At 47.0% G+C, this 21,767-nt stretch overlaps 1 protein-coding gene across 3 annotated transcripts in view; it reads left to right on the top strand.

Moving 5' to 3' along the window:
• The first annotated feature begins 10,785 nt into the window (after positions 1–10,785).
• CLIC4 (chloride intracellular channel 4) overlaps positions 10,786–21,767 on the top strand; it is a 98,403-nt gene continuing 87,421 nt past the window's right edge. The window contains exon 1 of one of the 3 annotated variants that reach the window (XM_077992594.1): positions 10,786–11,008. In XM_077992594.1, the coding sequence (XP_077848720.1) occupies positions 10,950–11,008 (59 nt within the window). In that variant the 5' untranslated portion in view covers positions 10,786–10,949. 3 annotated transcript variants of the gene reach the window in all.

Raw genomic sequence — 21,767 nt, 5'->3', positions numbered from 1 at the left:
GTTAGTGTCTGCAGACAGCACAAAGCTGTCCTAATGAGAGGGAGAGTAATAGTAATTGGAAACTCTAGATGGTATCTTATGTGGGTGGTAGAACTCTGGAAGATCTTGGCCAGGGTGGACGTGGGTGGGGGTGGGGGTGGAGGAGGAAGTATTTCCTCTCTGCCAAGCTGCAGCGAGAGGCTAATGGCCTCCACGGGGATCCAATCCAATTAAGGGCCTGGCTTCAAGTCAACTCGGGTTCCCTTCCTGGCTGGAGCAGCTTCCAAGTGACAAAATGAAACCTGTAATATCCCCAGGATGAGACAGTCTCAAGGCGAGCAGGGCAGAAGGGGCTGATGGTCGGGTTTCTGCTCCCAGGGGAACAGATCTGCATCAAGCCCGAATGGTTTTAATACAGAGAGAGAGAGAGAGAGAGTGTGTGTATGTGTGGGTGAGGGTGTGCGCGTGCACATGTGGTGAGAAGAGCCAGGAATAGCAGCTGGATTCAGTCCCTCGTGGGGAAGCAACGGAAAGGGGTCAAATGCCAAATGAGGAGTCCTGGGTTCTAGTCTTAGTTCTGTTTCCACCCAACTACGGGACAGGGAAGAAAACCAGGTGGGCCAGGGAACACAAGCCCTGCCTGAGGTTCCAGTTCCCTACAACAGAACTGGAAAGGCAACTGTCCATGCATTCAGGCTTAATTGCACTCAGAAGTCTATTTCAACTGTATTTATTTATTTATTTATTTATTTATTTATTTATTTTTGAGAAGGAGTCTCACTCAGTCTCACTCACTGCTGGAGTGCAGTAGTGTAATCTTGGCTCACTGCAACCTCCGCCTCCCCGGTTCAAGTGATTCTCCTGCCTCAGCCTCCCGAGTAGCTGGGATTACATGTGCCCACAACCACACCCACCTAATTTTTGTATTTTTAGTAGAGATGGGGTTTCACCATATTGGCCAGGTTGGTCTCAAACTCTTGACCTCAAGTGATCCGCCTGCCTCGGCCCCCCAACGTGCTGGGATTACAGGCGTCAGCCACCACGCCTGGTTTTCCTTTTTCTTTTTTTTTTTTGGACAGAGTTTTGCTCTTGTTGCCCAGGCCAGAGTACAATGGCGTGATCTCAGCTTACTGCAACCTCTACCTCCCGGGTTCAAGTGACCTTCCTGCTTCAGCCTCCCTAGTAGCTGGGATTACAGGTGCCCACCACCACACCTAGCTAATTTTTTGTATTTTTAGTACAGACGGGGTTTCACTGTGTTGGTCAGGCTGGTATTGAACTCCTGACCTCAGGGGATCCACCCACCTCAGCCTCCCAAAGTGCTGGAACTTCAGGCGTGAGCCACCGGGCTAGGCTCCTGTTTTCCCTTGTTTAAACCAATTTGTTGATAGATAACACATACCCCCCTAGGACAAAAGTTACAAAATGGGAACCAAAACAGTAGATAAGTCAGCAGTGGCTCACGTCCCCAGTTCTCCTCCCTGGAAGTAAACACTTAAAAATTTGTTGTGGATTCTTTCAGAGAGAAATGCATATAATAGTAAAATAATAACATTTATTGAACACTTACTCTATGCCAAGCACTGTTATGTGCTTTACATTTATTAACTCATTTGCTCTCCATAACAACACCATGAAGTATAATTAGCATCACTTTATATGCAGAAATGAAATGTAAAGAGCATAACTTGCTCAAAAATCACACAGATAGGAAGTGAAATATTTTATTCAAGTAAATATGTATATGGCAAGGTTCCTTGCCTCCAAGAATTTCACAGTATACCAAGGAAGAGGACACTGATATGACTCTTAATACAGGTTGAGTATCCCTTACACATTTTTTTTCGGAACAAAGTTTCGCTCTTGTTGCCCAGGCTGAAGCACAACGGTGCGATCTTGGCTCACTGCAACCTCTGCCTCCCAGGTTCAAGTGATTCTCTTGCCTCAGCCTCCTGAGTAGCTGGGATTACAGGCACCTGCCACCACGCCCGGCTAATTTTTTTGTATTTAGTAGAGACAGGGTTTCACCATGTTGACCAGGCTGGTCTTGAACTTCTGACCTCAAGTGATCCACCTGCCTTGGTCTCCCAAAGTGCTGGGATTACAGGCATGAGCTACCATGCCTGGCAATTTTTTTTTTTCTTAAAATTTTTTAAAAAAAATTTAACAGATACTGAGGTCTTGCTATGTTCCCCAGGCTGGTCTCAAACCCCTGGGCTTGAGCAATCATCCTGCCTTGGCCTCCCAAAGTGCTGGGGTTATTAGGGCTAGCCACCCTGCCTGGCCCTATTTTTATTTATTTGTTTGTTTTGAGACAGGGTCTCGCACAATCACCCAGGTTGGAGTGCAGTGGTGTGATCGTGGCTCACTGCAGCCTTGACCTCCTGGGCTCAAGTGATCCTCCTGCCTCAGTCTCCTGAATAGCTGGAACCACAGGTGTGCACCACCATGCCTAGCTAATTTTTGGGTTTTTTTAAAATAGAGATAAGGTCCCACTATGTTGCCCAGGCTGGTCTCAAACTCAAGACCAAGCCTGGGCAAGATAGTGGGACCTCATCTCTACAAACAAAGGTTCAAGTGATCCTCCTGCCACAGCCTCCCAAAGTGCTGAGATTATAGGTGTGAGTCACCATAACCAGGCAAGTATCCTTTATTTAAATGCTTGGGACCTCCCTAAATACATATACCCACTGTGTCCCCACAAAAATTAAAAAAATAAATGCTTGGGGCCGAAAGTGTTTCAGATTTCGAATTTTGGATTATTTTGTATTTTGGAATATTTGAGTATACATAATGAGATATCTTGGGGATGGGACCCAAGTCTAAAGCTGAAATTTATTAATGTTTCATATATACCTTATTCACATAGCCTGAACGTAATTTTATATATTCCTTTTTTTTTCTTTTTTCTTTTTCTTTCTTTCTTTTTTTTCTTTTGAATGGAGTTTTGCTCTTGGTGCCCAGGCTGGAGTGCAATGGCACGATCTCGGCTTACCACAACCTCCGCCTCCCGGGTTCAAGCAATTCTCCTGCCTCAGTCTCCCGAGTAGCTGGGATTACAGGCATGTGCCACCACGCCTGGCTAATTTTCTATTTTTAGTAGAGACGGGGTTTCTCCATGTTGATCAGGCTGGTCTCAAACTTCTGACCTCAGGTGATCTGCCCACCTCGGCCTCCCAAAGTGCTGGGATTACAGGCTTGAGCCACCATGCCCAGCCAATTTTATATATTTCAAATAATTTCGTACATGAAACAAAGTTTGTATTCAGTACTTTTTTTTTCGAGACGGAGTCTTGCTCTGTTGCCCAGGCTGGAGTGCAGTGGCGTGATCTCGGCTCACTGAAAGCCCAGGTTCACATCATTCTTCTATCGCAGCCTCCCGAGTAGCTGGGACTACAGGTGCCCGCCACCGCGCCTGGCTAATTCTTTGTATTTTTAGTAGAGATGGGGTTTCACTGTGTTAGCTAGGATGGTCTCGATCTCCTGACCTCGTGATCCACCCACCTCGGCCTCCCTAAGTGCTTGTATTCAGTATTTTCTTGTGGAATTTTCCACTTGTAGTGTCATGTTGGCACTCAAAAAGTTTCAGATTGTGAAGTATTTTGGATTTGGGGTTTTTGGAGTAGGGATACTCAAATAGCTAACACTTATTAAATGCTGATTATTAAATGTTTTAAATGGATTATCTCATATAATCCTCACAATGAGTTTCTGAATTAGGTTCTGTTATATAGTAGTATCCTTTATATCCACAGTTTCGATTTCTGCAGTTTCAGTTACCCACAATTCAAAGATATTAAATGGAAAATTCTAGAAATAAACCATTTATTAGCTGGGTAGCTGGGATTATAGGTGTGCTTCACCACACCTGACTAATTTTTTATTTTTTTTTTTAATTTTTTTTTTTTTTTTTAGTAATGACGGGGTTTCACCATGTTGGCCAGGCTGGTCTTGAATTCCTGACCTCAAGTAATTCACCCATCTTGGCCTCCCAAAGTTCTGGGATTATATAGGTGTGAGCCACCGTGCCCAGTCCCATTTATTAGATTTAAGTTGCATGTCAGAGTCTTCATTCTGAAGGCTTCTGTGTATATATATTAAATAAATTTGTATGCCTTTTCTCCTATTAACCAATCTGCCTCATGTCAGTAATTTTTCAGTGAACTTTTAGGAGACCATGAGCCTATGGCCTCCACAGTATGGTGCAGTGATCAGGGTGATCAAAGCTACTGTTCTGTTCTGGAAGCCACAGTGAAGAGAACCCAGGAAACTCATTTGCCTGCAAAGGGGACACAATTGGAAACACCGGTTATTTTATCAAGGTTTTTGACCAGTATGGGATATTTTAAAATATGAGCAAACTGCTTTGAGGAATTGAAATAGACTTTATAGAACTGATAAATGCCCCTTAAAAAGACTGGCCTCGTGCCTTGTTTATGCAGTTCCTTTAGAGGGTTCCTGAACTGTGGCCCTGAAAGCTAAACTTATATCTTGTGATATAGAAAAGAAGACTAAGATGTGACCACACCTGAACAGGTCTCTTTACGAGGATAATGACTGTCTCCAAGGATCATTTAAATTCCAAAGAAAACTACTTACAAGTTAATCCCTGTTCCCCCATCAAATCATTCTTTGCCCCTCAACAGAATACTTCTTCCCCTTCCTATAGCCTGTTTTACCAGGATGCAAGCTCCCATTCTTTCTATGACCTCAAGATGATACATAAGCTTCTATAATTCATGGGGAAGTTGGGTCTTCATTCTGAAGGTTCCTGTGTATGCATGTTAAGTAAATTTGTATGCCTTTTCTCCTATTAAAAAAATAAATAAAAAATAAGTTGCATGCCATTCTGGGGAGCATGATGAAATCTTTTTTTTCTTTTTTTGAGACAGAGTTTCGCTGTTGTTGTCCAGGCTGGAGTACAACGGCACAATCTCGGCTCACTGCAACTTCTGCCTCCTGGGTTCAAGCGATTCTTCTGTCTCGGCCTCCCGAGTAGCTGGGATTACGGGCGCCTGCCACCACGCCCAGCTACTTTTTGTATTTTTAGTAGAAATGGGGTTTCACCACGTTGGCCAGGCTGGTCTCAAACTCCTAACCTCAAGTGATCCACCTGCCTCGGCCTCCCAGAGTGCTGGGATTACAGGTGTGAGCCACCGTGCCCTGCAGAGCATGATGAAATCTTATGCCATCTTACTCCATCCCACCCTGGCATGGAATCTTCCCTCTTTGTTCAGCATCCCTACACTGTCTACACTTTGGGCTCATTAGTCACTTCATAGCTCTCTCGGTTATCAGATCAGCTATGGAGGTATCTCAGTGCTTGTGTTTAAGTAATCCTTATTTTACTCAGTTGTTCTATTTTATTAGTAGTATTGTCATTCCTCTCTTGCTGTGCCTAATTTATAAGTTAACTTTCTCATAGGTATGCACATATGAAAAAACACAGTACCGTATATATAGGGTTATTACTATCCATGGTTTCAGGCATCCACGGGGGGGGGTCTTAAAATATAGTCCCCTGCAGATAAGAGCAGACTACTGCATTTCCTTCTGAAGCAATGAGGAAACTTACTTGGAAGGCAGCTATGCTCACCACCATATCACCAATGCCAGTGCTTCAGAGGAAACTTATTTGGGTTAGGTATCATAACTTGCCCAATCTGGGAGTCTGGCAGTTTGCTAGGGGAAGCCCATATCGAGAACCGCAACACCACCCTTACTTCCCTGATAGGTGATGTAGAATCCAGACCAATGCTGCAGATTGGTAAGAGGAAGGAAGGCTAACTCCCTCTGCATGGTGGAAGGAAGCTTCTTAAGGCAGATGGATATTTGAGTTGAGCCTTGAAGAATGGGTAGGAGCCTACCTTTTCCCGTGCTCACTTAGTATACAGTGTAGTGAAGAGAAACATAGGCTCCTGGAGAGCTGTGGTTTGAATCCTAGCTCCACCATCTTCCCAGTTGAATGACTCGTGGTTAGTTGTCCTGTGATCCTCGGTTTCCTGGTGGTTTTAATTGTTCTTGTTGTTGTTGTTGAGACAGTCTCGCTCTGTCACCCAGGCTGGAGTGCAGTGGTGCGATCTCGGCTCATAGCAGCCTCCACCTCCCAGGTTCAAGTGATTCTCGTGTCTCTGCCTCTGGAGTAGCTGGGATTACATGTGTGCACCACCATGTCCAGCTAAGTTTTGTATTTTTAGTAGAGATGGGGTTTCACCATGTTGGCCAGGTTGGTCTCGAGCTCCTGGCCTCAAGTGATCCACCTGCCTCGGCCTCCCTAAGTGCTGAGATTGCAGGCATGAGCCACCGTGCCTGGCCCTCAGTTTCCTTATTTGTAAAATGAGGACAATGAAAATTATGCCTTGCAATGTTGGGCATAGTGGCTCATGCCTGTAATCCCAGCACTTTGGGAGGCCGAGGTGGGTGGATCACTTAAGGTCAGGAATTTCAGACCACTCTGGCCAACATGGCAAAACCTCATCTCTACTAAAAATACAGAAATTAGCCGGGCATGATGGCACATGCCTGTAATCCCAGCTACTTGGGAGGCTGAGACATGAGAATCTCTTGAACCTGGGAGGTGGAGGTTGCAGTGAGATGAGATTGTGCCACTGCACTCCAACCTGGGTGACAGAGTGAGGCTCCGTCTCAAAAAAAAAAAAAAAAAATTAAGCTTTGCAAGATCATGATGAATAAATATGATTGGATATGAACGCGCCCAGCTAGGTGTCTGGCGTGTAGTGGGGGAGCTCAGTGACTGGTCAAGAATATGGACAGATGGGAATAATACCAACAGCTAGTATCTACAGAGCACTTACCATCCAAGCTCTTAACATAGACTAATTTATCAATGATCCTATTAAATATGAATAGGTACTAATTTTAGATCCATGTTTGCAGATGCGAAAATGATACTAATTTAGATCCATTTTTACTGATGACAAAATGAAGCACAGAGAGGTTAAGTAAGTATCCTGAGTTAGTAAATAACAGAGGCAGGATTGGAACCCCAGGCAGTGTGGCCCCAGAGTCCATGTGCCTAGCAGCTCGTTCTCCTGCTGAAATTGCAGCACACTGGGCTGAGACAGTCAGTGAGCAGCACCACAGAGTTAGAAGTGGGAGGAGGAAAGTGTGTCCTCGGAGGAGGCTTACTGACCCCCTGTGAAGTGGCAGTCATAAACACAAACCACCTGGCTTCCCAGACTGGAAGAGCATGACAGTCCAAATGGTATGTCAAGGGTACATGAAACCATAGGATAAACATCGTGCAGTCACTCACTCCATAAGTTTGTTTTTGTTTTTGTTTTTGTTTTTGAGACAGAGTTTCGCTCTTGTTGCCCAGGCTGGAGTGCAATGGCGCGATCTCAGCTTACTGCAACCTCCGCCTCCCAGGTTCAAGAGATTCTCCTGTCTCAGCCTCCCAAAGAGCTAGGATTACAGGCATGCACCACCACGCCTGGCTAATTTTGTATTTTTAGTGGAGATGGGGTTTCTCCATGTTGGTCAGGCTGGTCTCAAACTCCTGACCTCAGGTGATCCACCAACCTTGGCCTCCCAAAGTGCTGAGATTATAGGTGTGAGTCACTGCACCCAGCCCACTCCATAAGTTTTTATTGTGTACCATGATCTGTCTTCTGAGCCAGGAATATAGCCATAAAGAAAACCAAAAATCCCTGCCCTTATGGCATTTATGTTCTAGCGGGGAAAGAGAGACAATAAGCAGATAAATAGGTAGATATATATCAGAGGGTTATAAGTGTTATGAAGAGAGATAAAGTGGAAGGTGGAGTGAAAGATAGCAACTTGCAACGTTGCACAGAATAGTATTTGGGGAGAGCTCTCTGAGACAATGACATAGATGATATTTGAGCAAAGAGCCAAAGGAAGTAAGGGAGTGGAAGTGAAGTTGCAGAAATTCTGGGCGAAGACTATTCCAGAGAGGGGGAAGAGCAAGTGCAAAGTCCCTGAGGCCACGGTGTGCTTGGCATATTCAAGGACTAGAAAGGAGGCCAGTGCAGCTGGGGTGGAGAGCAAAGGGGAGAATGGTAGGAGATGAGGTCAGAGGGGTGTGTGGGAGGAGACAACATGTCTCCACCCATCTTCAAGATTTCTGTGTGCCATAAAAACAAGCCTGAGTAAAGAATGTAAAACAGGCATGCATTTCAAAATTGGAAGAGGAGACTTGACTGCAATGTGCTTAGGGTGCCTCCCCTGCATAAACATCCTCTTTCCCTTTCACCCACTCCCAGGACTGACTCTGCCCATCCATGGGAGCCACATGAGGGCGGAACTTGGGAAACTGTAGGTGTGACTGTGACTAGGTTTCTAAGCACAGGCTCTGGGTCTGAGCCTCTTCCTGGGGGGCTTTCTGTTGGGTAGGAGGAGCCCAGGAGATCATCATCACTTCAGGGCTCTGTGGAGGAGAATGTCACTGGCTTCCTCCCAGCTAAGATCTGTGTTTAGTCAATGAAGCCTAAAGGACTCTGGTCTGCTCCTCCTTCCATACCCTGGTGCTGTGAGGCCAGTTGGAGCCTGTGACAGGCAACTCACCACCGGGAATATTTGCTACCTCTAACTCAATTTTTTTTTTTTTTTTTTTTTTTGAGACTGATCTCACTCTGTCGCCCAGGCTGGAGTACAGTGGCATGGTCTCAGCTCACATCAACCTTCTCCTCCCCAGTTCAAGCGATTCTCCTGCCTCAGCCTCCTGAGTAGCTAGGATTACTGGCACGTGCCACCATGTCCGGCTAATTTTTGTATTTTTAGTAAAGACGGGGTTTCGCCATGCTGGCCAGGCTGGTCTCGAACTCCTGACCTCAGGTGATCCACTCGCCTCGGTCTCCCAAAGTGTTGGGATTACAGGCATGAGCCACTGTGCCTGGCCTCAGTTTGATCAATTCTCAGGCACATTGAGTTTCTGCTGAATTGTTTTTTGGCTTAGATCTGCTTTGAGCTGATTCACCATTTGGTTACTTTTTGGTAGGGCAGAGAGGGTGGATTCTGGATGGAAACTTTGCTTCAGTTCGTGATTCTATGAAAAATTAACACTGGGTTCAGTCCAGAGTCCAGTCAGTCACTTCAGGATTTTCATGGTTCAAGCCCCCATCTAAGGGGAGCCTCTGGAATTTATTTTTTATTTATTTTCAATGAACTAGCCGGGCATAGAGAGAGTAGAATATGATGCCACATTCTAGCCTGCAGGGGTGGTAGGGACAGAATAAGTCTCAATGCAGGTAACAGCCATACTGACCAAGCAGAACATATGGTAAGGCAAGAATCAGTAATTAGCCCCGCCCACTTCTAGATAATGAAAGTGAGGCTTAGGGGTTTTAAGGACATTGCCTTGTCGGATTTGAACTTAAATAGTCAGACTCCAGAGCATGTGTTCTTGACCACTGGGATACACTGGCTCTTTCATGGAACCTCTATGAGGTTCCATGAAACAACTTGCTTTGGGGTGGCAGAAGAAGTTGTTGCAAGTTTCACTGTGTTTTCATGCCTACATACAATTTGTTCAAACATTCTGATATGTGCTAGGCACCGAGGATATGGAAACAAACCTCCCATGTCTGGGCCTTCTGGAACTCACTATTTAGCCCAACCTGGGAAGTTGGGAGGAGTAGCTGTGAGTCAAGTATTACGGAAAATCAGAAAAGGGCACAAGTAATTGCTTCCAGAGGAGGTGAAATTTGCCCCAGGCACTCAAAGGCAGCAAACCGGGACTAGGTGCCTACAATCTCTAGGCAAGCACAGCTCTTGCCCTCGGGGGCTTAAATCCCAGCACAGTTTAACTGGTTTGTGGACCACCTACTTCAGAATTGTGCTGGTGCTTGCTAAGATGTGGATTTCTCTTTTTCCCAGAGGATCTGGGAAACACATAAAGCGGGGCTGCGTGTAGCACCCAGGTGATTCTGATGCACACTCAAATTTGCCAGGTGAGCAGGGGGAAGAAATGGGTGTGGGCAGTGGGGAACAAGATGGACAACGACTTGGGAGTCCTTAGTGGCCTGCAGGCACAGAAATTGCAGTTCAAGATCGTGAGCTCTGGGAATTGTTACTCTCCAAGGGGTAGCTCAGAGCCAGAAACACAGTAAGGTTTCATAAATATTTGTGAATACGCCGGGTGCCAAGATCGAAACGATCAGGAGCGTCAAAGGCAAAAACGAAGTCAGAGGCAGAAAAAAAAGGTGTTCCCCAGGCGATGAAAACTTTCCGGTAAGTTGTCTTGGAAAAGGCAACTCGGCGTAATAGAAGGAGTTGGGGAGGTGGCCGCTGCGGGAAAGGGCGATGAGTTCTGGGGTGCTGCAGCGGGGGAGTGGGTGGGAGGCGCCTCCTCGTTTCCTCAGGCCGGCCGAGGGATGAGGTCACCTGGCACAGCACCAGTAGCAGCTGCAGAGGACGCGCAGGCGCTGCGGCGGGAGGCAGTGTCAGGCTCGGGCCCCTGGGGAATTCCTCCCCCCCCCCCCACCCCCCCCCCCCCCCGCCGCCGCGTCCCCCCGCCCACCGGCCCCCTGGAGAAGCGTACCCGGGTCCAGCCCGCCCGAGCCTGCGCTTTGTACCGCCCACCAAAGCCCCGCCCTCCGCACAGGCCACGCCTCCTACCAGCTTCGAGGCGTCTCAGTGGTCCTTTCGTCGGCTCCGGAGCGGTCCCACCGCCTTCCCCGCCCGAGGCCACGCCCCCGTGCTCCTGCCGCGTTATTTTCCCCTGAGTCCCAAGGCGCCGAGCCTTGGCCCCGCCTACAGTCCGAGGCCCCGCCCCCGGCGCCCCGCCCCGCCGTTTGAAGCGGCTCGGGCTGCGGCTGCCTCAGAGTCGCGCGCGGGGCGTGGGGCGGTGCTGAGGAGCCGAAGCTGTGGCCAGCTCGACGCCGGACAGTCCAGCGAGCAGCGCGGCGGGAACCGGCAGCCGGAGCAGTCCCGGAGCAAGCAGCAGCAGCAGCAGCCGTCGCTGTTGGCGGAGCCTAGCCGAGCCCACCATGGCGTTGTCGATGCCGCTGAATGGGCTGAAGGAGGAGGACAAAGAGCCCCTCATCGAGCTCTTCGTCAAGGTGAGCGCTCGCCTCGCGGTCCCGCCTGGCCGAGCCCCCGGCGCCCTCCTGGCTGCGGGAAGAGGCGTCCTGAGGCGCCCCCGCTCGGCGCCAGCACCCGTCCCGCTGCGGGCTCCCGCGTCCCCGGCCCATTGTCTGGGGGCCGCCGGCGCCTTCCCGCCTCCGAGGGCCCGTCGAGGGGTCCGGGGTGGGGACCCGGGCGGCGGCCACCGTCTCCAACCGCGCGGGCTCTGGCGGACGCCGGACCAGCGTCCCGCGCCCGGGTGGGTCGGGAAGAGCCCGCGGGCGGGACTTGCCTGCCCCGGGGCCCCAGCGCCGGGCGCGCGCGGGTCCTGTCACCACCCCCGCCCGGGCGCGGGGGCCCGGCCCCACCCGCTCCCCAGCGCTCGGCTCCGCCGTCGCCCGGAGCCCGACCTGCAGTCGGCCGCCCGATGAGCTTTCAAACGAACTTCTTTGAACGCTTTTTTGAAAAAACATTTGCTCCCCACTGATCTGAAACGGAAACTTTAATTTTCGATGCAATCTTAAACAAATATTCTAACGAGCAGGTGCCCTTGGACCTTCGGAAAAGACCGAGATTCCTAACTTGTGTTTTTCTGTCTTGGGCATTTATTGGCTTTCTCGTTTCTCAAGCGCGGAGTGTTCTGTATGATGTAACAATTTTGGCTTCTCCCCCCGGCGTTGCTGCTTCGGGAAGGCTTGTGTGTGCCCTTTTGTTTTGAAAGAAATTGAGGGAGAGAATTCTTAACTTGCTTGGGCTTTAAAGGGTTGGTTTTCCCTTCTTGTGTCTTCAGCTTTCATGTCCTGGAACTTATTTGCTTACACATACTACCCCTCTTCCTTTCCTTTTCTCTTTAATACTTTTCATTTTAGCCAAAGAGAGTCGAAGTTATAAACATCTGGATCCAGCTCCTTTCTTCAAAACTTAAAAAAACACTTTGAGATTCTTCCAGCGACTTAAAAAGCCAGGCTCATTCAGAGCTAGGCAACATACTAGAAAGTAAATGGTCATCTAGAACTATTGGGTTCTTTTTTCCCCCCGAGTTTTTACTTTAAAGAAAGGACATTTCAGGGTGTGTTTAAGAGATGGAGAAGGGCAGGGCGCGGTGGCTCACGCCTGCAATCGCAGCACTTTCGGAGGCCGAGGTGGGAGGATTACTTGAGTTCAAAAGTTCGAGTCCAGCCTGAACAAGATGGCGAAACCCCGTCTCTACAAAAAAATACAAAAATTAGCTGGGAGCGATGTTGCTCGCCTGTACTACTCTGGAAGGCTGCGGTGGGAGAGTCGCTTGAGCCCGGGAGGTCGAGGCTGCAGTGAGCCCACGTCGCACCACTGCACTCCAGCCTTGGAGACAGAACAAGACCCTGTCTCAAACAAAAGAGATGGAGAGAAGAAATAATCTGCAGTTACTTCTGCAGTCTTCAGTAATGATTGAAACAAAGTTTGCCTTAGGATTTTCTTTCAAATGTCAATTTTCGATTTTTTTTTTTTTTGGTCCAGGGAACTGAAACAGCAGACAGGTATAGAACCCCCAAAATATCAGAGTTTCGGTTACTTTGAGTGGCAGATACAGTACTTTGAGGTGCATAGAATGTAGGAAGGAACCTGAAATATAAGAAAGGAAGGAGGCTGGGCGCAGTGGCTCACGCCTGTAATCCCAGCACTTTGGGAGGCTGAGGCGGGCAGATCACGAGGTCAGGAGATTGAGACCATCCTGGCCAACATGGTGAAACCCCATCTCTACCAAAAATACAGAAATTAGCTGGGCGTGGTGGCGGGCACCTGTAGTCCCCGCTACTCGGGAGGCTGAGGCAGGAGAATTGCTTGAACCCGGGAGGCAGAGGGTGTGGTGAGCCGAGATTGTGCCACTGCACTGTAGCCTGGGCAACAGAGCAATACTCCATCTCAAAAAAAAAAAAAAAGAAAGGAAGGGTGGTGGGTGGAAAGCAGCATTGAGAAGGGAAACGAGTGGACCAGAGATGAGTTTAAAAATTTTTACTGAGGGCTGGGCGCAGTGGCTCACGCCTGCAATCCCAGCACTTTGGGAGGCCGAGGCTGGCGGATCGCGAGGTCAGGAGATCGAGACCATGCTGGGTAACACGGTGAAACACCGTTTCTACTAAAAATACAAAAAATGAGTCGAGCTTGGTGGCGGGCGCCTGTAATGCCAGCTATTCGGGAGGTTGAGGCAGGAGAATGGCGTGAGCCTCGGAGGCAGAGCCTGCAGTGAGCCGAGATTGCGCCACTGCACTGCAGCCTGGGGGACACAGCGAGACTCCGTCTCAAAAAAAAAAAATTTTTTTTACTGAGGAATAAGAAGGAATTTCCATAAACTAAAAAAAAGTGCATCATGAATAATCTGTACAACATGATACTCAATGGTGAAACTTTAGAACAGTGTTAAACTTAGAATAAGATAAAGCTACTATCGGGCCGGGCGAGGTGGCTCACAGCTGTAGCATTTTGGGAGGCTGAGATGGGGAGATCACTTGAGGCCAGGAGTTTGAGACCAGCCTGGCCAACAGGGTGAAACCCTATCTCTACTAAAAATGGAAAAATTAGGCGGGCGTGGTGGTGGGCCCAGCTACTCGGGAGGCTGAGGCATGAGAATCGCTGGAACCCGGAAGGCAAAGGTTGGAGTGAGCCGAGATCAAGCCACTGCACTCCAGCCTGGGTGACAGAGAGAGACTTAGTCTCAAAAAAAAAAAAAAGATAAAGCTATTATCAGTTACGGCTCTATTCAGCATTCTATTGGAGGAGCTAATCAAAGAAGACAAGAAAAATGAAGTATCTGAATTAGGAAGAGATCAGTGCTTAATGCCCTGCTTACTATTAATTTCATCTTTCAGTGAGAATAGCAGAGGGGCGTGGTGCAGTTTTCCAAACTTGAGTCACTTGCATACCCTTTCTGTTTTTCATATTTGTGTTGTGAACCACTGAAAATCATCCTTCCTACCACTAGTTGTAAGCCTTTCTCATTGGGCTTGCTGGCAGAGAATCAGGGTTCAAGTCACAGTTTTTTACTCCTTCGTTGGGTTACCCTAGGTAGTTTGTTTTCACTTTTTTTTTTTTTTTTTTTTTTTGAGACGGAGTCTTGCTCTGTAGCCCCGGCTGGAGTGCAGTGGCCGGATCTCAGCTCACTGCAAGCTCCGCCTCCCGGGTTTGCGCCATTCTCCTGCCTCAGCCTCCTGAGTAGCTGGGACTACAGGCGCCCGCCACCTCGCCCGGCTAGTTTTTTGTATTTTTAGTAGAGACGGGGTTTCACCGTGTTAGCCAGGATGGTCTCGATCTCCTGACCTCGTGATCCGCCCGTCTCGGCCTCCCAAAGTGCTGGGATTACAGGCTTGAGCCACCGCGCCCGGCCTTTTGTTTTCACTTTTTAAGCCTTATTTACTTCATTTGTGAAATGTTTTCTGCTACCCAGTGATTCAACATAGCAGAACTTTGCACTGATATAGATAGGTTTGTTTGTTTGTTTTTGAGATGGTGTCTCTGTTTCCCTGGCTGGAGTGCAGTGGCGCGACCTCGGCTCACTGCACCCTCTGCCTCCCGGGTCCAAGTGATTCTTCTGCCTTAGCCTCCCGAGGAGCTGGGATTACAGGCATGCACCACCACGCCTGGTTGATTTTTGTATTTTTAGTAGAGACCGGGTTTCACCATATTGGCCAGGCTGGTCTCAAACTCCTGACCTTCAGTGATGTGCCCACCTTGGCCTCCCAAAGTGCTGGGATTACAGGCTTGAGCCTCTGTGCTTGGCCCCTAGACCAGTTTGTTCGAAAGGGAAAAAAAAGGACAGGTAAAATGTGGTAAACGGCATTCTTGTTCTCTTCTCAAAACCTATGTGTGGGAAATGCAAATGGGGGAAATACCCTTGTAAATATAGTTATTTTGAAAGCAGTGGGCCGGGTGTGGTGGCTCACTCCTGTAATCCCAGCCATTTGAGAGGCGGAGGCGGGTGGATCACTTGAGGTTGAAACCAGCCTGGCCAACATGGCAAAACCCTATTTCTACTAAAAATACAAAAATTAGCCACACACAGTGGCGCATGGCTGTAATCCCAGCTATTAGAGAGACTGAGGCAGGAGAACTGCTTGAACCCTGGAGGTGGTGGTTGCAGTGAGCCGAGATGGTGCCACTGCACTCCAGCCTGGGCGACAGAGTGAGACTCCATCTCAAAAAAAAAAAAAAAAAAAAAAAAAAAAAGAAGTAGTGAGTGTGCAGAGGCTGTGGTTGTCCAGAGTGGTATGCTGAACAGTGTTAACCTGCCAAGAGGTATCTGAGTTTGTAGAAGAAAACTTTACAGTTGAAGCACATAGCATGTATAGAAATTAGAAATTTGGTGGTGGTACTAGGGGGAAGGCCAAGGGATGTAACGGGGCTTTGAGCCTACCTGTTTAGCACTGAGCTTTACATTTAAGAGTGAGAGATGAACACCTTCTCAAATAGTGTGACTGAACTCACAGCTACATTATCTTCCCTGTGAGTAGTTTTTGGAGTTGTCCGCCCATGAGCCCATTAACTGTCATCTATATAACAGCAGGATGGTTTTTTTGGTTTGTTTTTGTTTTGTTTTAATCTCAACATCTAGAGGATAGATAGGATGCCCTCCCAAAAGTAAAAAAGGCAGCTGGACTGTGATGGCTCACTCCTGTAATCCTAGCACTTTAGGAGGCCAAGGAGGATGAATCTCTTGAGTGCAGGAATTCTAGACCAGCCTGGGCAGCATGGTGAAACCCTGTCTGTACAAAAACTGTTTAAAAGATTGTCAGGCACAGTGGCTCATGCCCGTCACCCCAGTACTTTGGAAAGCTGAGGCAGGCAGATCTCTTGGGCTCAGGAGTTTGAGACCAGCCTGGGCAACCTGGGCACCCTGTCTCTACAAAAAATACAAAAAATTGGCTGGGTGTGGTGATACATGCCTGTGGTCCCAGCTGAGGTGGGAGGATTTCTTTAGCCTGGGAAGTAGAGGTTGCTGTGAGCCGTGATCATGCCACTGCACTCCAGCTTGGGTGAGACCCTGTCTCTAAACAAGTAAATAAGTAAGTAACTAAGCTGGGCCTGGTGGCCCACGACCGTAGCCCTAGCCCTAGAGGCTGAGGGTGGGAGGATTGCTTGAGCCCAGGAATTCAAAGCTGCAGTGAGCTTGTGATCATGTGCCTGCACTCCAATCTGGGTGACAGAGCAAGACCCTATCTCAGGGAGAAAAAAAAAAAAAAGGCTTACAGTGGCAGTCATCCTCAACAGTGGAGATGCTCTCTGCTCCACCCAGAGGAGCCTGGTAGGTATATATATTTCCAGCTGGGAACCAGCAACAGATACGGTTTATTTCTTTTTTCTTTTTTTTTTGAGACAGAGTCTCGCTCTGTCGCCCAGGCTGGAGTGCAGTGGCGCGATCTCAGCTCACTGCAAGCTCCGCCTCCCAGGTCCACGCCATTCTCCTGCCTCAGCCTCCCCAGTAGCTGTGACTACAGGCGCCTGCCACCATACCTGGCTAATTTTTTTGTATTTTTTCAGTAGAGACGGGGTTTCACCATGTTAGCCAGGATGTTCTTGTTCTCCTGAACTCGTGATCTGCCTGCCTCGGCCTCCCAAAGTGCTGGGATTACAGGCGTGAGCCACTGCATCCGGCCCAGATACGGTATATTTCTGACCTTTTAGCAAGGGCATAAGGTCCTTTATAATCTGACTACTGCCTGGGTTGGTCGGTCGGTCTTTCTTTCTTTCTTTCTTTCTTTCTTTCTTTCTTTCTTTCTTTCTTTCTTTCTTTCTTTCCTTCCTTCCTTCCTTCCTTCCTTCCTTCCTTCCTTCCTTCCTTCCTTCCTTCCTTCCTTCCTTCCTCCTTCCTTCCTTCCTTCCTTCCTTCCTTCCTTCCTTCCTTCCTTCCTTCCTTCTTTCCTTCTTTCTTTCCTTCTCTCTCTCTCTCTCTCTGTCTCTCTCTCTGTCTTTCTCTCTTTCTCTCTTTCTCTCTCTCTTTCTTGACAGAGTTTCGCTCTTGTTGCCTCTCAGCCTCCTGAGTGGGACTATAGGCGTGCGCCACCATGCCTGGCTAATTTTGTATTTTTAGCAGAGACGGGGTTTCTCCATGTCGGTCAGCCTTGTCTCGAACTCCTGACCTCAGGTGATCTGCCCGCCTCGGCCTCCCAAAGTGCTAGGATTGCTGGCATGAGCCATCGCATCTGGCCTACTGCCTGGGTTTCTAATCCAATATGTCCAGTTACTAATTGTGTATCCGAGGATACATTACTTAAACCTCTCTGTGCCACATCTGCACAGTTGGGATATTAGTAGAACATTCGTATGGGTTAAATTAATATATGTAGTATGCAACAATCTTAGAACAATGTCTAGTACACAGTAAGCAAATAAATGCTAGTTGTGTTTAATTTTTGTATGAATATATATTTATATGCAGATCTCCCCTACTAGATAGACAGTAAATTCTTTGGGGATGGGGTGTGCATATGATTCAGAGTGCCTGCAACTTAAGAGGATGCCAAATGTTTGAAATGAGATTGCTCCCTTCTTTCAGAGAATTCTGTTTTCGAGCATTTTGTTGTCCATATATGTCTCTACCATGCTTTGGAATTAGAAACCACTTACTGAGATCCCGATGGTTGCAGTGTCAGAACATGGTTCTTCATCCTGTTTTCTCTAGCCTCCAATCTCCAAACCCAATGTAATTTTATCTACTCACGTCTTTTTTTATCCATTATTTAATACTTCCAGTTTTTTTTGTTTTGTTTTGTTTTGTTTTTTTTGAGATGGAGTCTCACACTGTTACCTGGGCTGGAGTGCAGTGGCACAATCTTGGCTCACTGCAGCCTCTGCCTCCTGAGTTCAAGCGATTCTCCTGCCGCAGACTCCCGAGTAGCTGGGATTGCAGGCGCCTGCCACCATGGCCAGCTAATTTCTTGTATTTTTGGTAGAGATGGGGAGCTAATTTGTACTTTTAGTAGAGACAGGGTTTCACTATGTTGGCCAGGCTGGTCTTGAACTCCTGACCTAGTGATCCGCCTTCTTCGGCCTCCCAAAGTGCTGGGATTACAGGCATGAGCCACCGCACCAGTCTTTTATATATTTACTAGTGTTTCTTGTTGGCTATGTCCAGAATTTGGGGAACCAAGATTTTTGTTTGGGTAAAACTAAATATCAACTTTTGAACCACAAGTGAGGGTAGTAGAGACGGGGTTTCTCCATCCAGCCTGGCCAACATGGTGAAACCCCATCTCTACTAAAAATACAAAAATTAGCCAGGCGTGGTGGCGGCTGCCTGTAATCCCAGCTACTCGGGAGGCTGAGGCAGGAGAATCGCTTGAACCCGGGAGGCAGAGGTTGCAGTGAGCCGAGATCGTGCCATTGCACTCCAGCCTGAGGGACAAGAGCAAGACTCTGTCTCAAAAACAACCAAACCAGAAAACAGAAATTAATCCCTTTGCAGAGTTCAGTTTTATGGGCTGGAATTTTATGGGCTGGAATAAACTTGTTGCCATGCCACTGTGAATTGGGACGGCAAGTAGTCACCAAGCTGCTGGGATTGGGGTGGTGGTTGTAAAAAGTTAATCTGGTGCAGAGTGGCATAACACATAAGAGTCTGTTTCTTTTGAGATATTTGGCAGAGGTTCCTAATGTGCATGGACTCTGGAGCCAGACTGCTTGACTTGAATCTGGCTTCTAGTGTGTCAGGCAAGTTTTTAAGCTCTCAGTGCTTCAGTTTCCTAACTTCTAATATCAGGATAATAATAATAATAATAATAACAGTTTTATATGGTTACTGAGGAGATTAAAACTGTTAATCTGTGCATATTAGTTAGGGTAGTTTAAGTTGCTGTAATAAGTTATCTCCCCACAAACAATGGTTCAAATAAGATGGAAATTTATTTCTTACCCTTCAGTCCAGGAGAATGTCTTCGATGTTAGGGTGGCTTTCCTCCTCACAGTCATTAAGGGACCCGGGCTCTTTCTAGCTTATTTGTCCACTAACGCCCAGAGCATTGTCCTCTTCTGAGTTGTCGAAGTTGGTGGCTGACAAGTACTGTCTGCTGCCAGTGGGGGGTGGAAAATATGGAGGAAGCACATCTTGAGGGCTGCAGCTCAGAAGTTCTACCTGTTACTTCTGGTCACATTCTACTGGAGAGAACTTAGTCACATAGCTTCATCTGTAAGAGAGGCTGGCAAGTGTGGTTTAACCGTATACCATCCTATGTAAAGCTTTAGGAAGAGTGCTTGACACAGAGTAAAACACCTTTTGTCATCGATAATAGTATATTATTTTTAAATGTAGGCTCTGTTAGTAGGATCAGGGGGTTCTGTAAATCCTTGAAATTACAGTAAAAATTATAATGTGAGGCTTTTTTTCTGGAAATTCCTAAACCAAGGCTAAGAACCACTGTTTTAAAAGAAGTAAATAGTGGAATCCTTAGTGTCAAGAATACTTTGTATAAGCAAGGTATAAAAGAAGGGCTTGGCCTAGATCACTAAGGTCTCTTCTAGTTATTATTAACTATGACTTAAAGAATGTACCGGCATGAACTAAGTGCTAATACTGAGTTAAGTACTATGGAAGATGTAAGAAATTATTAAACAGTTAATTTCTTACTGTTTACAAATTTTATTGGAAAGAAAACAACACAAGATGGTCCATGCTTAAAGAGTCAAGTGTGGCTCACATTAAGTTGGGCTAGGAGATATGGGGAAAGATGGAAGGAGGCTTAAACTTGACCTTGAAAAAAGGAGGTGAATAGGTGGGTTTGGAATAGCCAAGAATGGGAATGTGAGTTTTGACATCATTTGGAAACTCCTCATGCAGGAAACAATTGGTAGATTGATACGTAAGAAGGAACCAGGAGTGATTCAGATCCGTAGTGCCAGGGAGACAGGTTATTTAAAAGTTGAAGAAGAGACTTTTAAAACCTAACTTGGGTTTTTGTTAATGTATACATTGTCCTAGCCTTTTTCATTCTCCCCATACTTTCCTATTTTTTTGGATTGCTGTGTATTCAATAACTTTTCAGTGGCACTTGGAAAGGTGCAAATGGATTGTACAGATGGACTGTTTGACAGTTTAAAGTGGGAATTCTTTATATTTTGTTTCAAGGGCAGGCTTCAGACCTCCCCCCATCTTTGTTTTTTCAAACAGAAAAAATGAAATAAATTTTCTATAGGAAACAATGCTGAAAACTTTGTTCTAGTAATTAACAAAAACTAACTCAATATTCAGACAATATTACCTTGAATCTAAATTTGCCATTCATTTGAGGTTTCTGGGGGCGGGGGGTGAATTCAGGAGACAGAAATGAATGTAAAGTATGAAGTTAATGAAAACCTATTATTGTAACTTTTTGCCTGAGCTGTTCCTGAAGACCTAACAATGCTGCTTTTGGCAAAGGCCAAAGTTGATGATTTTGGTTTAATGTAAAAACCTGTGAGAAAGGAGCCTAGAATGGGGAAAACGCAGGAGGCTTTGAGCCTAGGAGACCGAGCACATGAAAAGCTTAACACAGTATGAATAATGATAGGAAAGAGGCAATTGGGAGAAGAACCTGGCTGTCACGAAAAGTGACAGTTGGTTTGGGAAGATGCCTGCAGAGGTGCCTAGAAGCCAGTAAGGAAGGATGGTGAGCCATCTTTTCCCGCTTCCTGTTTCATTAGAGCTGTGGAGCCTCAGTGTTCTGATGTCTCCTGAATAGGGAATTGTGAGTCCATAAAAGGAAAATGTGTTAGGCAGGATGGGAAGTGTGATTAAGGCATGAGTTAAGATTTTGGTCAAGTAGAGGAGTAAGCTAGGATGGGTTTGCCCATTTTAGATGCTTGTGTAGAGAATGGAAGGGACTTTCTGAAGGAAAGTAACATTAGGTCATGGTTACCTATTGTCCAAGGATGATTTGAGACATATAAATGTAATTTAGGGCATCAGCTGGTGAATTTTCTTGTGGCTTTTAATTATATTGTTTATTTTGAGACTTGCCTCTTATCTCTCAGTGGTCAGTTCCAGATATTGGTATAAGATATAAGAAATAACAATCATAGACTTGCTGCAGTGGCTCACACCTGTAATCCCAGCACTTTGGGAGACTGAGGTGGGCGGATCACCCGAGGTTAAGAGTTTGAGGCCAGCCTGGTCAACATGGTGAATCCCTGTCTCTACTAAAAATACAAAAATTAGCTGGGCGTGGTTGTGGGAACCCATAATCCCAGCTACTTGGGAGGCTGAGGCAGGAGAATTGCTTGAACCCAGGAGGTGAAGGTTGCAGTGAGTTGAGATTGTGCCACTGCACTCCAGCCTGGGTGACAGAGAAAGATTCCGTCTCTAAAATAAAATAAAATTATAGCCTGGGCAAAATAGTGAGACCTCATCTCTATAAAAACTAAATTTTTGTATTTTTAGTAGAGATGAGGTTTCACCATGTTGGTCAGGCTTGTCTTGAACTCCTGACCTCATGATCTGCCCGCCTCGGCCTCCCAAAGTGCTGGGATTACAGGTGTGAGCCACCACTCCCGGCCCCGTGTCTACTAAAAATACAAAAATTAGCTGGGCATGGTGGTACACGCCTGTAATCCCAGCTACTCAGGAGGCTGAGGCGGGAGAATCTCTTGAACCTGGGAGACAGAGGTTGCAGTGAGCTGAGATCACACCACTGCACTTCAGCCTGGGTGACAGAGTAAGACTCTGTCTCAAAAAAAAAAAAAAATAGTCTGGTCTGGTAGTGGTAGTGAGTACCTCTGGACCTAGCTTTGGCAGGCTGAGG

The sequence above is a fragment of the Macaca mulatta genome, chromosome 1 (assembly GCF_049350105.2).
Source record: "Macaca mulatta isolate MMU2019108-1 chromosome 1, T2T-MMU8v2.0, whole genome shotgun sequence".
Taxonomy (NCBI): Eukaryota; Metazoa; Chordata; class Mammalia; order Primates; family Cercopithecidae; genus Macaca; species Macaca mulatta.
Note: the sequence above shows the minus strand (reverse complement) of the source record. Positions and strands in the feature narration are given on the sequence as shown.